General features: G+C 45.3%; 1 protein-coding gene across 8 annotated transcripts in view; it reads right to left on the bottom strand.

Annotated features, from left to right (window-relative positions):
• Dido1 (death inducer-obliterator 1) overlaps nucleotides 1-15467 on the bottom strand; it is a 56228-nt gene that overhangs the window by 30096 nt on the left and 10665 nt on the right. For 7 of the 8 annotated variants that reach the window (XR_002818740.1, XM_023704288.1, XM_023704289.1 and 4 more), the window contains exons 2-4: nucleotides 4381-4561; nucleotides 1134-1962; nucleotides 133-454 (exon numbers count right to left, since the gene is read on the bottom strand). Coding sequence is in view for 7 of the 8 variants with exons in the window: in XM_023704288.1 (XP_023560056.1) it covers nucleotides 133-454; nucleotides 1134-1960 (1149 nt within the window). In the remaining variant the exon portion in view is untranslated. The remainder of the gene's footprint in view (nucleotides 1-132; nucleotides 455-1133; nucleotides 1963-4380; nucleotides 4562-15467) is intronic. The other variant, XM_023704287.1, reaches the window with a different exon arrangement.

The following is a 15467-nucleotide window of genomic DNA, read 5'->3' as shown; positions in this document are numbered from 1 at the left end:
GGCATGTGGCCCAGCAAAACCTAACATATTGAAAAGAGAAATCCACCCCCAGCCTTAACAGCTCCACCAGCAGCAAGTCTAACATCAGAAAGGCCCCCACCTTCATGCTCCCCTTGGCAGATAAACACTTACAGGTTGGAATATCTTGAGTTTCTTCTTGCCACTGGGGTTTGCAGCTTTCTCAATTCTACCCTTGATCCCCTGGTCTTCACTACACTTTTGCTCTACTGTCCCTATACTGGTGCAGTCTGTTCCGTCCATACTTGCAGATCTGCATCGAGTCTCCTGCTCGTCGGTTGGTTCTGAGCTTGTATCTTCTTGCACTTGCAGGATGGTGCAGTTTGGGCAGATGTAATCTTCTCCATTCCTCTCCAAGAGCCGCCCTCGAGCCTCAGAAATGCCCACGCAGTCACCATGGAACCATTCCTCACAGCGGTCACAGCAGATCATAAACCTACAATGAGAAAACGATGGAATAAGGAATGAAGGGAGTGATGACAGTCACTTCCCAATACACTGCAAGCCCAAACTGAGCTTAGTGTTCCTTACAAAAAAATAGTACTGGCTTTAATTCAATGGCATTAATTTCATTGCTGTTTTGACCAGAGAACTTCAATAAATTAACAGGCTCTCATCCATCTCTCCACCCAACAACAGCAGCAGTATTCCCCCAACGAGCCCGCGCCCCAGCAGCACCTGGCGCCCAGCCCCTCCAGCACAGGGCACACTGGGTGCAGTCAGGCTATGTCCTAGGAACTGGGTGGAGCACCACTCTCCCATAGGGGTCTAGGATGACACAGGGTTCTCGCCACCTGCACAGCAGCCAGTTGGTACATGTGGCTGCTGTGACTCGAGGTAGTGAGTTCTTCCTCATTCCCCATTGGATACCAGTATTTAAATGGCATTGCTGAAAAGACAGCGGAGGCAGCCATTTCTATACCTGTTTCTTTCCACATCTGAACCGGTGCATCTTTATCAATTGAAACAACTGCTAATCCAGCCCAGCTTGGCAGTCTGTTAATATCCACACACGGAAAATTCTGTCTAGTCACCCCGCCCCCCATCTATCCATCTTCACGTCTGGTTTTTCGCTAAAAGTGAACAGCCACTTTCCTCCCATGACTCTGACCCACCTGTTATTGTGAGGCTGGCGGCAAATGCAGTACAGGGCGTTGGGGTCGTAAACTTCACTATCAGGCTTAGGCTTGCCCACATCCCCAGGGTCTTCATCTTTAGGTTCCTGAGCCACTATCACCTCTGACTCACTCTCTCTGTCATCTTTTGCTGCCTGGTTCACAGGCCCCTCGCCAGCCTCAGACTCCTGCTTACAGGGTGGCACATCATGGCCACCTCCTCCCACCTCGACCTCCATTGTGTCGCCTGGGTCCTCTTCTCGTCGCTTCTTCCTCAGGCGACTGAGGACGCCCTTCAGAGGCCTCTCTGATGGCTCTTGCTCTCGCTTTCTTCGAAGACGATTCTGAAGTTCTTTCAAAGTGAGCCCATCACTGTCACTGTCAGAGGTGTCACCTTGTTCATCTCCTCCTTTGGCCTTTTCAGAAGAGGCTGGGTGTTCCTTCCCCTGCTTGGAACCACGTGCAGGGGCACTTTTGATCTCAGAGCTGCTCTCGACACTCCCTTCTGAGGCACTTTCCACATCGGTGACTGGACAGGATGCTGCCTCACCAGAATCCTCAAGACAAACAGGCGCATTCTTCCTCCCTCGGCGTCGAACTGTGGTCAGGAACTCTTCTACTCTCTCAGTGCGCTTTGGCTGCCTCCCACTACGGCGCAGAGACAGGCTGTGTGGTTGCTGCTCGGCAGGGTCTACCTCAGTGTCCCCAGTGCCCTCACGCTTAGCGATCGTTGTTCTCCGGAATCCCCAAGTCTTCCTGAACTCTTTACTTGTGGGTTTAATAGCCTTAGGTGTATCCTCATTGCTCTGGTCCCCTGGATCATCCATACCTAGTATAAAAGGTAATCACAGCATGACCCACAGACCACCGAGGAACCTCATCATGTGCATGGAAAACAGGAATAGCTCAGAAATGGGACTGGTTTCTACTCATAAAATTGGACCTATACACAAATGATGGGCTTCTGATCTTGTTTCCTATGCTGCGGTTGAGACAACTCCAGATGAGTCACAAAACTCAGTTATAGAGCAAATGCTCAGTAGGAAAAATCCAGCCAGCAATCCAATGTACGATGTCCCCACTTAACTCTCAGGACCAAGCGCTACCAGGCAGACAGGAAGCAATGAAGCAAGCAACAGGCCATCCAGCGTGAGTATTCGGCCATCACAATGAGGTTGGATGACTCCTGGGTGGCACTTAAAAGCCACACATATCCAGTGGCATTTGACATGTAGGCAGTCTGCCAGTGCCCCAAAGCATAAGGGACACAGTGCTGCGCCACTTCTATATGTAGCCACCAGATGACTGGCCACGTATCTCTTCAAGTTCAGAGCTCTAGTTCCGGACAGGCTCACACAGAGCCTGGCTTGAGGGGAGGGGCAGGCGCTGTCTCCGTCAGACCTGGCAAACCAGCCTGGCTGCTGGCTGAGTGTGGAGCCGGCTCCACGACTACTAAGTGACGGGACAGCCCATTCCTGATCACAAGCTGGGAGCCTGACGGTTTCAGGCTTTAGTCATTTTTTTGGAACCAGAGATGGAGCTCAGGACCTCATGCTTGCTAGGCAGGCACAGAGCCGCTGAGCTACAGCCTGGCCCGAGTCTTCATCTGTTTCACCTTCTTCCTAAACCACTAAGGACATGTACCAAATTTTTACTTTCATTTATAATGATAAAGGTGAAGGTAGTACATATCTAGAGAATTCTTTCCCAAGATTTCCATGCTTTAGTTACATACACACACTAATTATGACTCTGAGATTTTCTACCATGTTCCGTTCTAGGGAAAGGACTGGAAGAAAACAAAAAGCCCCCAAATGTAAAATATACAAAACTTAAAATGGCAACTGAGGTTTCTTTTTTCCTAGTACAATCTGTCTTTCAGCGATAGAGGGCGTATGAGAATGAGCTCTTCATACCAACCTCAACCCACACAGTCAAAGGCCAATCACAAGCTGCGGAGGTCCCAAGATCCCAGCCCTTGTTTCATCACACAATAGCCCAACTCCTGAAGGACGCAACAGCCCAAGTAAGTTGGAGCTAACAGGAGTCCAGGGGAAGAGTACAACCTCCTGAGGTCGTACAGGACCTAAGGACCTGAGTGGGCAGGGAATTTTGAGAGAGAGGACAGAAGCTAGGTATGGTGGCACACCGAGAGACTGAGGCAGAAGGACTGCTTTGAGTTTGAGGCCAGCCTAAGCTACATAAGAGAGTTCAAGGCCAGGCCACATAAAGAGCAAGTCTCTGTATCCAAAAAAAAAGCGAGGACAAATGGGGCCCTATCAGCAGGGCTGAACAGCTCACAATCTGGAGGCAGTGTTTGCCTCAAAAGTGATGAAGAACTGAGCTACCTCCTTATAAATACATATAGCCTTGTGATTATCAAACCACCAAGTTAATCATAACCGCTAATCTATCCAAGAAAATGCTTTCTCTATAGAACCAACAAGTCTGTACCCAGCCTACTCTTCAGCTGGTGGCAGGGCTGGCACCGGGCTTCAGGCACATTAGCTTCCTGCCCCCCACCCCTGGAGGTACAAATCTGACGTATCTGTGAGCACCTCAGGTCCTACTTCCCACAGAACAGTCAACGTCTACTCAAGCTGTAGCTGCAGCGCTGGTGCTAGGCTTCCCAAGAGCAGGGTGTAGATGCACTCTCCTACCTCCAAGCCCCAAGGGCTTCATGCAGAGCTGGGGAGAACCTGTGTCTGCTGCCCAGGGCTGGCCTTGCTTTGGGTAATCTGATTTATTTATTTGGTATAGGGCTCACTACACATTTTGGACTCGTAGTGATCCTCCAGTCTCAGCCTCCCCAGTGCTGGGATTACAGGGGAGTGCCACTGCACCCAAAATCTGGTGGCCAGCCAGGGGTTCCGAGGTCAGAATGACATGCGGTACTGGGGAATCAAACCTGGGTCCTTGCACTTACCACGCCTGTGCTTAAACCGCGAGCTATCTCTCCAGCCCAAGAACGGCTTTCTTGAAGAATTCTCTACAGTACTTAGCTCTCATCCAAGAGAAAATATACAATATACTTACATGTAAGCACCAATAAAACAACCAACAGTAAAATAAAGCACTGGATCGAACTTGCTAACAGTTCAGTATTCATGTGGCCACTCTGAACTAACACTTACAGTACTGAGAATGCTTCACTTGTTTATTTACAAAGAACACTACTTTAATGGTAGGAAATACACAACTTGTGTAGATACTTCTGTTGCCCCTGTTCAACAGTAGTGTGCTTTACCTTATCTTATCACTGATAGCCTGGACACTGCTGAAACCCTAACACAACACCAGACTGGCTGACGCCGCCACTTGGTCCCAGAGTCAGGTCTCAGCACACGCAGTCAGTCACTGTCCACAAGCGGGAGGATTCAAACTTCCAGCCACCTAGACAGCCGAAAGGCTGCTCCTGGAGTGAGCTCCTACAGGAAAAGAAAAACACGTTATAGACCTTTTAGATACAAAAATAAACCACACGCCAATAATGAAGGAAAAAAGAGACCAAACTTTCCAAGTAACCTCTTAACTGCAGTGACCTACAAAGACAGCTGAAGAGTCAGGAAAATGCTCCCAGCAGTCTTTTAAGGATTCAGCTCCAACCACAGATAAGACCAGTACGCTCAGGAGGCAGCCCACCTGCCAAAGGAGTGGCGAGCCTCAGGCTAGCCCAGGGGAGACAGGCAGTACAGAGCTCAAGGACTGGTACTAGGGCTGGCTTCTTTCCAATCATGAGCCTACTTGTGAGATGGGCCCAGCTCAGTGAAACCCAGCACTGATTGAAGAAACACATTCATAAAATAGGCTGAATAACAAAATTATGCATGTATGTAAAGATTTTAATATTTCATCTTAATCAGCATTTATTGAAAATTTTAAAAATTAGGAAGATATACTCACATTTACTAATAATCAACATGAATCATTTATATATGTTTAAAGAACATTTCTTCTAGACCCTCTGCAAAATACCCTAGTTTAAACACTAACTCATGATTTCATTTTTTTTTTTAAATTTTTATTTGTTTATTTATTTATTTATTTTGTGTATGTGGCCAGCTCAGCCCACCAGGGGGCGGGGCTGGCTGGCATGTGGTGCTGGGGGATTGAACCGCGGTCACAGTGCTTTGCTTAGCTTAGCTTGTTCTAAGTAGGTGCTTTAGACCACTGAGCCATCTCACCAGCCCCTCATGATTTCATTTCAATAAAAGAGGGGAAAGAAAGATTCCCGTTTCTAGCCAGGTTATAAATATTTATCTTTTTCCGTACTGTGGCCCTGGAGCATGTACTCCTAAGCAGAACCATATCCTAGCTCTTCCTTTCCTGGCTCTAATTTCCATCTCCCTAGTAACAAATGAGACACTGTCCCTTTAAAGGGACACTGACCAAAGAGCCCTCAGTGTCCAAAGTGATTATCCACAAGATACCATCACGACATCACCTTATCCATGCAGGAAACCTACCCTCAAAATTACCATTTCCAGAGTTCAGAAATCATTTCTCAGAGAAAACTGGAAGTAAACATTTCTAGTATTTCATGGCATTCAGCACTGATAAAATCAAATATTCTTAAGAATGAAAACCCATTTTGAAGGGGCCAGGGAGATGGCTCCGTGGAATAAGCGCTTCCCTGGCAAGCGCAAGAGCCTGAGTTCAATCCCTGGTTCCCTCCCCCCCCCAAAAAAAAAAAAGCATTAACTACTCCTTTCAAAAGACCAATAGAAATTGGTTTTGAAGGGGCCAGGGAGATGGCTCCGTGGAATAAGCGCTTCCCTGGCAAGCGCAAGAGCCTGAGTTCAATCCCTGGTTCCCTCCCCCCCCCCCAAAAAAAAAAGAAAAAAAAAAAAGAAAACCCATCTTGAAAAAAATTAGGACTGGGGACTTATCTCAGTGGTAGACTGCCTGCCTAGCATCCAACAGGCCCTGTGTTCGGTCCTTAAGGCAGTGGGGTGGGATATCAAAACTAAAAAATACTAAATTTTTAAAAAATGCTCAAAAACAAATCCGTAAAGAATTGTTTCTGTTAAGTAGAGTGACCTAAAGGACTCTTGGAACAGATCAGATTAATGCCTGCAAAGTTTTCATTGTGTTTTACCAGTACAGAAATATCAAAATTTTAGTTAGCTTGTGAAATAAGAACACGTATATTCCCAGAATCGGTGGACATTCCTGCAATCCTAGCCCTTGGAGGCTGAGGCAGAACTGCTATGAAATCACGGACAGCTTGGGCTGCATCGTGGGTTCAAGGCTACCCTTAACTACATAATGAGACCCTATCTCGAAAATACAAAAACAAAACACAAGTGGGGCCAGCCAGATAGCTCAGCAGATTACAGCGCCTGCTTAGGCAGATACAGGGGTCAGATGTTCAATTCCCTGGCCTGCAGTCTGGTCCCGCCCCTGGGGTGCATGGAGATGGTGACTGAGACAGGACGTGGTGGCGTGTGCTTATAATCCCAGCACTTGGGAGACTGAAAAACAGGATTACTACAAATCCAATCTGTGTAGTGAGACCCACAACACCCTGTAGACCCTCTTACTATCATACTTTTTGAGCTGCAGTTCTACAGTCTCTTGGTCTTGGGCCCCTTTATATTCTTAAAATTTGAGAATCTGTTTGGGCACATGGTACCTGCTTTTAATTCCAGGTAATACAAAGCCTAAGGCAGAAGTTACAAGATGGAGGTTATTCTGGGCAATTTAGCAAGATTCTGTTTTAAAATATAAAAAAGGGTTGGAGATGTATCTAAAGGGTGGGCAGTGGGTGCCGAGAACCCCAAGGGGCTTTTGAGATGTATCTATTAGTATTTGAAGAATTAAATACTTCATTTACCTATTTAAAAATAAATCCATCGAACTTTACAATCCCAGCATTCTAGAAGGGTCACAAGCTTGAGCCTAGTCTGGGCAACTTAGAGACACAGTGAGACTGTCTCAAAATGAAATTAAAGAACATGTTGGTGATGTAGCTCAGAATAAAGGCCCAGGTTTAAGCCCCAGTAACACCACCACCAAACAAGCATGCAAATGAATGAATGCTTTATATTTTGCCCACCTCTAACAGCATACAGCTGAATTTTCATATGTGCAATTCTATCACTATTATGTGTGCCTCTGGTTGAAATGGCTGAAAAACGCTCAGTGTCTCACAGATATGTCTTTGGAAAGTGAAAGTGTAAATAACAGTTTCATAAATTAACTACAGCCAGGGAGATAGCTCAGTAGAATAAGTGCTTGCCTGGCAAGTGCAAGAGCCTGAGTTCAATCCCTGGTACCCCCCTCAAAAGTTAACTGCTACCTGGCATCTGAAACAGGATCAATGAACTTTTTCATTCTCTTACATTAAAACTTACTAGTCTGTCTTGAATGGCGAATGTTACTTTTATCTATATGCTTGTGGGTTATTTAAAAAAAGTACTGGTTCACTGAGTTTAAAGGAGAAGAGCAAAGAAATGCATTTACGAATGTCAGCTCAGATCTCACCAGTTAATGTTTAATTACTGGGAAGTCATTAAACTCAAAGTGACAGTTTCTCCAAAATTCTAACTTTTGCTTCAAAGTGCAAATTTTATCTTGAGTCACAAATACTGTAGTAAAGTGCTTCCCTGGCAAGCACAAAGGCCTGAGTTTAATGCTCAGTTCCGAAAAAAAACAAAACAAAACTGTAGTAGCTCTCCTTGAGACTCTCATTATTCATTTTGGAGAAAATGCCTGCCAAATGGTGAGCTGAAAGCTGCTGTGAGGCTGTTCTTTCAAGATGGCTGGCTCGGCTCCTAGATCCGGCCCCCAAGGGTCCTACTGCAGAGGTCACCCAAGGAGAAACTCATCTTCTCTGGGTGGGCCTGCCATTTCTTCAGAGAGAAGGTTAAGTGTACATTTGAGGGTTACAATATGATATAATAAAATAAAATACATTTTACTGCTTCATCAAGAACATTCATTTTTTTCTTTTTTAATTAAATTTTTTTATTTATTTGATACAAGGTCTCACTATGCAGTTCAGACTTGGCATGTGTCACCATGCCTGGTTTTAGGGCTGGCACGACATGCAGTACTGGGGATCGAACTTGGGAGGGACCTTGCACTTAGACTGCAGAGGTATCTCCCCAGCCCAAGAACATTCATTCTTTTTTCTTGTTGTTGGTGGCAGTACTGGGGATTGAACCAGGACGTTGAGCTTGCCAGGCAAGCACTTATTCTACTGAGCTATCCCCCAGCCCAAGAACATTCATTCTTAACAGAAACTGGCATATAGTCTTCTGAAAGGCCCAGTGCATCCTGGGAGGAGCACTGAGTATCTCTGTCCACGTATGTGCAAATGTCAGCTCAGTAGAAAAGGCTAAGCGACTACTGTGCAAATTATTGGCCTCTTAGCTCCAGAGATGATTGTGGGGACTGCCACGAGTTCATGAAACACTTCTGCAAGATTGTGGCCATTCCTAGTAGTTTAAGAATACACTGGGTGTGCCCAAAGCAGTGCTACCATCTATGCTGCGGGTCAAGGGACTTCAAACACTTCCTCTGCCGTAACCTTCACATTCCTCAATTCAGCTGCTAGAGTGAACTGTTAAACACCTAAACAAAACATAGCCTCCAGAAATTTTTGTTACGTACTATTTCTTAAAAAACTTTTAAGCATTAGTGATACATAATTTTTACAATCAATATACATTTGAAAGTTTAGCTATTACCAATTTAACTCTGATGAAAGTCAAGTAATAGAATCCTGTCCATTTATTATTGTTTGCTTTTACGACAAGGTCTCACTATGTGGTTCAGGCTGATTTGAACTCACAGTGATCCTCTTGCCTCAGCCTCCCATGTGCTGGAACCAGCTACAGCATCATGTACAGATATCTGATTCCAGAAACTTAAGACTATCAACTTTTAAAAATGTACTGAAGGGGCTGGAGAGATGGCTCAGTGGTCTAAAGCACCTACTTGAATCAAGCTTGGCGAAGCACAGGGACCACGGTTCGATCCCCAGCACCACATGCCAGCCAGCCCAGCCCCCTGGTGGGCTGAGCTGGCCACACACACAAATAAATAAATGTAATAAATAAATATAATAAAAAAAATGTACTGAAGATTAAACCTAAAGCCTTGGTCACGCTAAGGAGATACTGAGCTATCTCTATACCCTTCTCTCTTTTCTTTTGAGGCAGGGTCTTGAATAAGCTGCCCAGGCTGGCCTCTAACTTGTGATCACTCCTCCTGCCTCAAGCTTCTGAGTAGCTGAGAATGCAGGTGTGTACCACCCTTGGGCGAGACTAATTCCTTGGTGATCAGTGTCTGAGACACTTTACATACAACCATAATGAAGTTCCTATACCTGTGCCATGTGCAGCCTTAGGAAATCACCCATCATGTCTACAGGGCAAATGTGTATGCTCCCATATTTGGTGCCAAAATAAGACTTTTCAAATAAAATTTCCCCTGGAACAATATTCAAACTAGTAAGAATGTTCCTAAAATTTTTAGACAATCTCCTGAAATGCCAAAAACTTCGTACACTGTTGCCTCAGCAGTAGGACACCTGCCACAGGTTGCTCTGCTCTTCCTGGAGACCACACACCTGCCACAACAAAAGCATGCTTGCCCACACATGCTGAGAGGTGTAAGTCAGAAGGGAAAACGAGACTTACGTCTTCTCTAATTTTGGTATCCATAGTTCTGACAACTACACAAACTGCATTTAAATCCTTTAGATGCTAATTCAAAGTTTTTCTATCAGCCATTACAATTATTTCAGTGAATCAACTGTGTTATACAGCAAGCTTGTTATGAGGAAAACAAGATGAGAAAAAAGTCTATCAATAACCCCGTTAGAGGGCTGGGGATACAGCTCAGCAACTCAGCAGCTCAGCAGCACAGCACCGGCTTGGAAAGTACAAGGTCCTGAGTTTGATTCCTGCCTCTGAAGAAAACAGAAACAAAAACAAAAAAACCCCAAGCCCTCATTTGTTCTAAACTTCTTAGGTATTACTGCTTATCAGGGTTAAGCTGAACTGTCAACCTGACTGGTCTGGGAGCCACCCAAGGGATTAAGAAAGCTCACTCCTGGGTGCTTATAGGTGGGCGAGGAACACCTTTCACTGGGGTCTTTATCTGGTCCCTGGCCTTCTTCTCTCAGGGACTCTGCTTCTGGCCACTATATACCAAGTGGGTTTGCCCTACCACACCCTTTCATCATGATCTTTCTGGCCTTGGGGCAAGCTAACCAAGGAATGAAACCTCTGTGTGTGTAAGCCAAAGGAACTTCCTTTGTTGTGTGGGGATCATGTACTTTGTCCAGCAATTAGAAAGCTGATTTATAGACAGCAAAACATAACCACCTGTGGGCTGACGACTTAGCCAGGGCCCATTTGAGGCCTCCATACTTAAGCCTCCTAAGTGGCCACCTATGCCAGGCTTCCTGTCTCTTGTCTACTGACCCAAAGATGAGTCCAGGTGACTATTACTCTTAAGGAAAGGTCACCCCTGAGCTTCAGGAATCACTACTTTACTTACATAGTTGTGCTCATCAGGAAATACGGTCCCTAACGTGTCTCTGGGGTGACTAGCTCTTTTGCATGTCCGTGAAGGCTCATAAAATGTCCCTTTATAGACACTTCTAGGACAACAAGCAAAATACGCAGCTTCTGGGTCCTGCAACTGTTAGTAATTTGGATCATCCAGGAGTCTCCCTCCCACTCCCTACTTGTCATCCGGTGCTTTTACGTCCACGTTTTAGGTGCTCTATGCACATCAGTGTTGGTTAATGGCCTAAGTCCCTATCCCCCCAGTACCCAGGGACTTGCCCCTTTCTCTTCTCCTTGGTTGGCCCCATCAGTGACCTACACTGATCTGTAGCCTCAGATGCAAGTTATTATCAGTCCTTGTACAGCCTGTTTTGTTTTCACTGCTGCACTAGTTGGAATCCAGTGAGATTCTGACACACGAGAACATAACTGTACATAAATACAAAGTGCCATTTCATACTCCCGTTCCCAGGGCCATTCCCAGTTGGAACTTCCATACAAGATCACAGAAGGAACCCTGGCCTCACCCTGAGCCCCACCGCCAACGTTCACGTTACTTTGCGAAAAGGCAGCACCAGTACCATCTGCACTGCTAGCAACAATGCATGCTTATTCTATACTTTTCCCAAAAGACAAGAATTTGCTTATGCCAGTAAACACAGTTCAAAGACACTGCCTACTTTTCATAAACACAATCTACTTTCTGGTACTTGTTTTATGTATTTGGTACAGGGTCTCACTATGCAGTTCAGATTCATAGTGATCCTTCTGTTTTCAACCTCCTCAGCACTGGGATTATAAGGTGCTCCACCATGTCCAGTCTTTGTGGCTGCTCAGCACACCCAGGGGCGGAGCACATAGTGCCAGGGATCGAACCCTGGTCCCTGCACTTGCGTAAGCAGGTGCTTAGTCTGCTGAGCTATCTTGCCGGCCCTACTTTCTGGTAAAGTCAAATATTTTTTTTAAGCTCACTTTCTTAATAACTACAAAGTATTTTCAATCATTATCAAGAGCAATGGCTCTCAAAAGAGTGGTCCAGAGCCCTTTCAGGTCCACAGGTCAAAGCTATCTGCATAACACTCAGACATTAGGTGTCCTTTTCACAATCAGTTCTGAAAGTTCTCCAGAAACTAAGTGTTAGCACCACCTGAAGTGGGAACAGGCCTGAGAATCCAGTTATCAGTTAAACTGCAGGTTTGTAAAAACATACATGTTACTTTCTTTTTTTTTTTTTAAATTATTTATTTATTTTTATTTATTACATTTATTTATTGTGTGTGTGGCCAGCTCAGCCCACCAGGGGGTGGGGCCAGCTGGCATGTGGTGCTGGGGGATTGAACCGCAGTCCCTGTGCTTTGCCAAGCTTGTTTCAAGTAGGTGCTTTAGACCACTGAGCCATCTGTCCAGCCCCACATGTTACTTTCTTAATGTTATTTAAACTTATAAAGTAATTTCCATAAAATGTTACTTATCAAAATATGTAAGGACTTATTTAAAGTAAAAGTATTTAAAATGGATAAAAACCTTGAATGAATCTTTGTCACCATGGTATCAACAGACACACCCTAAATAAATGCAAGTCCTTTGGAGTCCCCAGAGGTTTTCTGGAATCTACAGAGGTCCCAAGTTCTTTCTGCAGTTAGCTGGCGTTTGGTCATGGAGCAGAGTTCTAAGGACGTGACTTAAAAGGGCTGCCCCTCAACGTGCTCTCTTCTTCCAGGGAGGATTCTGCAGACAGAAGAGCTGCTGTATGCTGTGCACTTTCCAGCTGCTTCTGCCTCTTTCACTCACTTCCACCTGATTACTCAGGGAGAGGGCCTTCGATGGCTATCACCTGAGCTCAGGTTGTGCCTTCTTTAAACAAGCATTTGCTCTTAGAGATGAAGCTGGATCCTACGAAGCCCACAGCCTAAGGGACCCTGCACACTCAAAAGTCAGGAATTCACTCTGTACTTCAGCAGAACTCTTCCCTTCCCTGGAAGTGGAGGAGGCCAGTTTTCTCTGCTGCTGCGTTTGGGAGTTTAAGTGGAAAAGTCCTAAGCCTAAAGGCACAAACAGCAGATTTTGTTCCAACTTTTACAAATCCATGGGCACTTGAATTTGATAGTCAAAAAATTAGCAACTTCCTGGAACTCATCCTTACAGCACCAGGGAAACAAGGAAAAAAGATTCTTTACTACTGAAGAGAAAACCACTTTTCCTTATTGTAAAAGTGAAAACACAACTACTTTAAAATTGAAATCAAACAAATCCTGAGTCCTAGGTTCTGCAGAAGCTTCTCCATGGGGATGAGGGTCCAAAATTCCTCAAGGGACAAGTCCTCTTGGTGCAGGCTGGCTGTTCCTGATCCTGCCCCTGTGGCCAGCAGCACCCACCTCCCAGCACCACAGGGAGACCCTTTCTCCACCCTAGACAAAGGGTTCCTTGGTGAAGCAGACAGGTGGGAGCTCAGTCTATGTGTGAGAGAGCAGGTTTCTTTTTTTTTATTTTATTTATTTATTTATTTTCTGTGTGTGTGGCCAGCTCAGCCCACCAGGGGGCGGGGCTGGCTGGCATGTGGTGCTGGGGGATTGAACTGTGGTCCCTGTGCTTTGCTTAAGCTTAGCTTGTTCTAAGTGGGTGCTTTAGACCACTGAGCCATCTCACCAGCCCCAAGAGAGCAGGTTTTAAGTTCCCAATTCCCGCTGCAAGCACACTGGCAAATCCACTGGGCTGCACTTTCCTATTTTGAATGGGGACATTGCCTAGTTCTTAAAAAGCTTCTCGAACAATATCAGGTCATGTACCAAATCAGTGCCACACTTGCCAAGTGCAAAATAAATAGTCAATGCCACCCACCAAAACAACAGCACTTGCATGTTGGAAAGGGCTTGGGGGGGGGAGGCCCTTCACGGATGAGTTTCTCTGAGAAGTATTTGCCTAACGCCCCTAAAGGACTGGACACAGGCAACTGAGCAAGTGTCACCCCTGTTGTCACAATGAAGGTAGGACTGCTTGCTTCCCTTTGACTTAACACAAATTTATGGGTGTGCACAGTCAAGTTTTTGCAAAAAGTGACAAAACGAACACTAATACTGTTCATCAGAGACTAGCTTAAAAATATATTCACACAACAGAATTCTGTAAGCCCTAAATTAAAGGATGCTGTATTTCAACATCCAGGATCATGAGAGTGCCACAACACTTGAGTCACAAGAGTGGTGACAGTAAGTCCTGGGAAAGGTCACACATCTCTAAGCACCCCAACCATATGTTTACAACACATCAACAGCTGCAATGGGGGGGTTCCTTTCGGTGTTTTCAGTTTCTATTTTTGCATATTGTTTAAACTTCCTATAAATGTTATTTTTATAAAATACAGTAAAATTATCTTTAGCTTGGAAAATTTATTAATCTTTTCATGAAGGTGTATTAATCCTCTTATCAGCATCTGAAAAACAACCCGAGCACCCAAGTTTGACATCTAAAGAGAGTAGTAGAAATACCTGCTCTATAAATTCCACACAAGATAATTACTGCTAAGTGTTAAGTTTTATAGTCATGGCTACAAGATTTCTTAAAAATTAAGTTGTACCAGGGGCCAGGGAGATAGCTCAGTAGAATATGTGCTTGCCTCAGATGGCGGCACGCCCCTGTAATCCCAGGTCTTGGGAGGCTGTAAAGAGGCGGATCACTACGAGTCCGACCTAGTAGTGAGATTTTGAACATCCTGCAGACCCTTCCTTAAAATACCAAAAAAAAAAAAAAAAAAAAAAAAGTTGTACCTATTCCATTTCCCTTATGGACTTCTCAAAGTAAAACGAAGCCTGAGCAATATGGACTCACAGGCAAGTCCGTGCACTCAGACAAGATAAACTTAGACTTTGTGCTTTGTCCTCTCCCCTGATGAACACGTTAAAATTGCCTGTAGGAGGTTACTCTAGTTTTTTTTTTTGGCAGAACCGGAGATTGAACTCAGGGCCTTGTGCTCGCCTGGGAAGCACTTACTCCACTGAGCCATCTTCCCCGCCCTAGCATTTTGAAATTCAATTAGTATACAGCATCTGACATCAATCATTATAAAGCCATAAGAGATTCTACCATTAAATAACAATCCAAAGGGTGCATTCCTTAACGGAAAACTTTAATGGACTTGAGGCATATGAAAAATAAGGGCTTGGACGTGGGTTGTAGCGCAGGGATGTAAGGGCAACAGTGAGCTGGCCTGTAAACATGCAATTCCAGAGCCAAATAGAAGTTACATGGCATCACGGGACATGCACATAACACAAAGTAAAACATGTCCTGTTGAACACATAAACGAAGCGCAATTCTTGGGACCGAAGAGCACCGCAACCCGGGGAGTAAGTACCCTACGGTCTAGCAAGAGGCACCGACAGAGCCCGACAGAAAGAGAGTGAGCCGGGGTCCAGTCCAACCCCGCGGGAGGGCAATTCCACTTTGTCTTCGCGGGCCACCGGAACCACACAAAGCAAGCAAGCCGCCAGTAAGCCCCAACGCACAGGAAGGAAGGCGCTGGTTACGAATGGGGACGCCAACTTGTGCCCTTTGCATCAAACCACAACTCCTCTGCCTGAATTTAAACAAATTAAAAAGGACATCATTTGGTGGAAAACTGTAAGAAAATTTTAAAAAGAAAATTAAAGAGAAAAGAGGGCAAAAAAGACTATAGAGGGCAACGCCCGGGCTGGGTCCTGCACGTAACCGTACTCAAGCACCCACACTGCGTTTAAAAGGCGGAAACAATGACCCAGCCGCGCTGACGTTCTGCACTCTCTAAGCGCAGCCGAACAGCTCGAGTACGCGGGGC

Source organism: Octodon degus, unplaced genomic scaffold (genome assembly GCF_000260255.1).
Source record: "Octodon degus isolate 3935 unplaced genomic scaffold, OctDeg1.0 scaffold00194, whole genome shotgun sequence".
NCBI classification, from domain to species: Eukaryota; Metazoa; Chordata; class Mammalia; order Rodentia; family Octodontidae; genus Octodon; species Octodon degus.
Note: the sequence above shows the minus strand (reverse complement) of the source record. Positions and strands in the feature narration are given on the sequence as shown.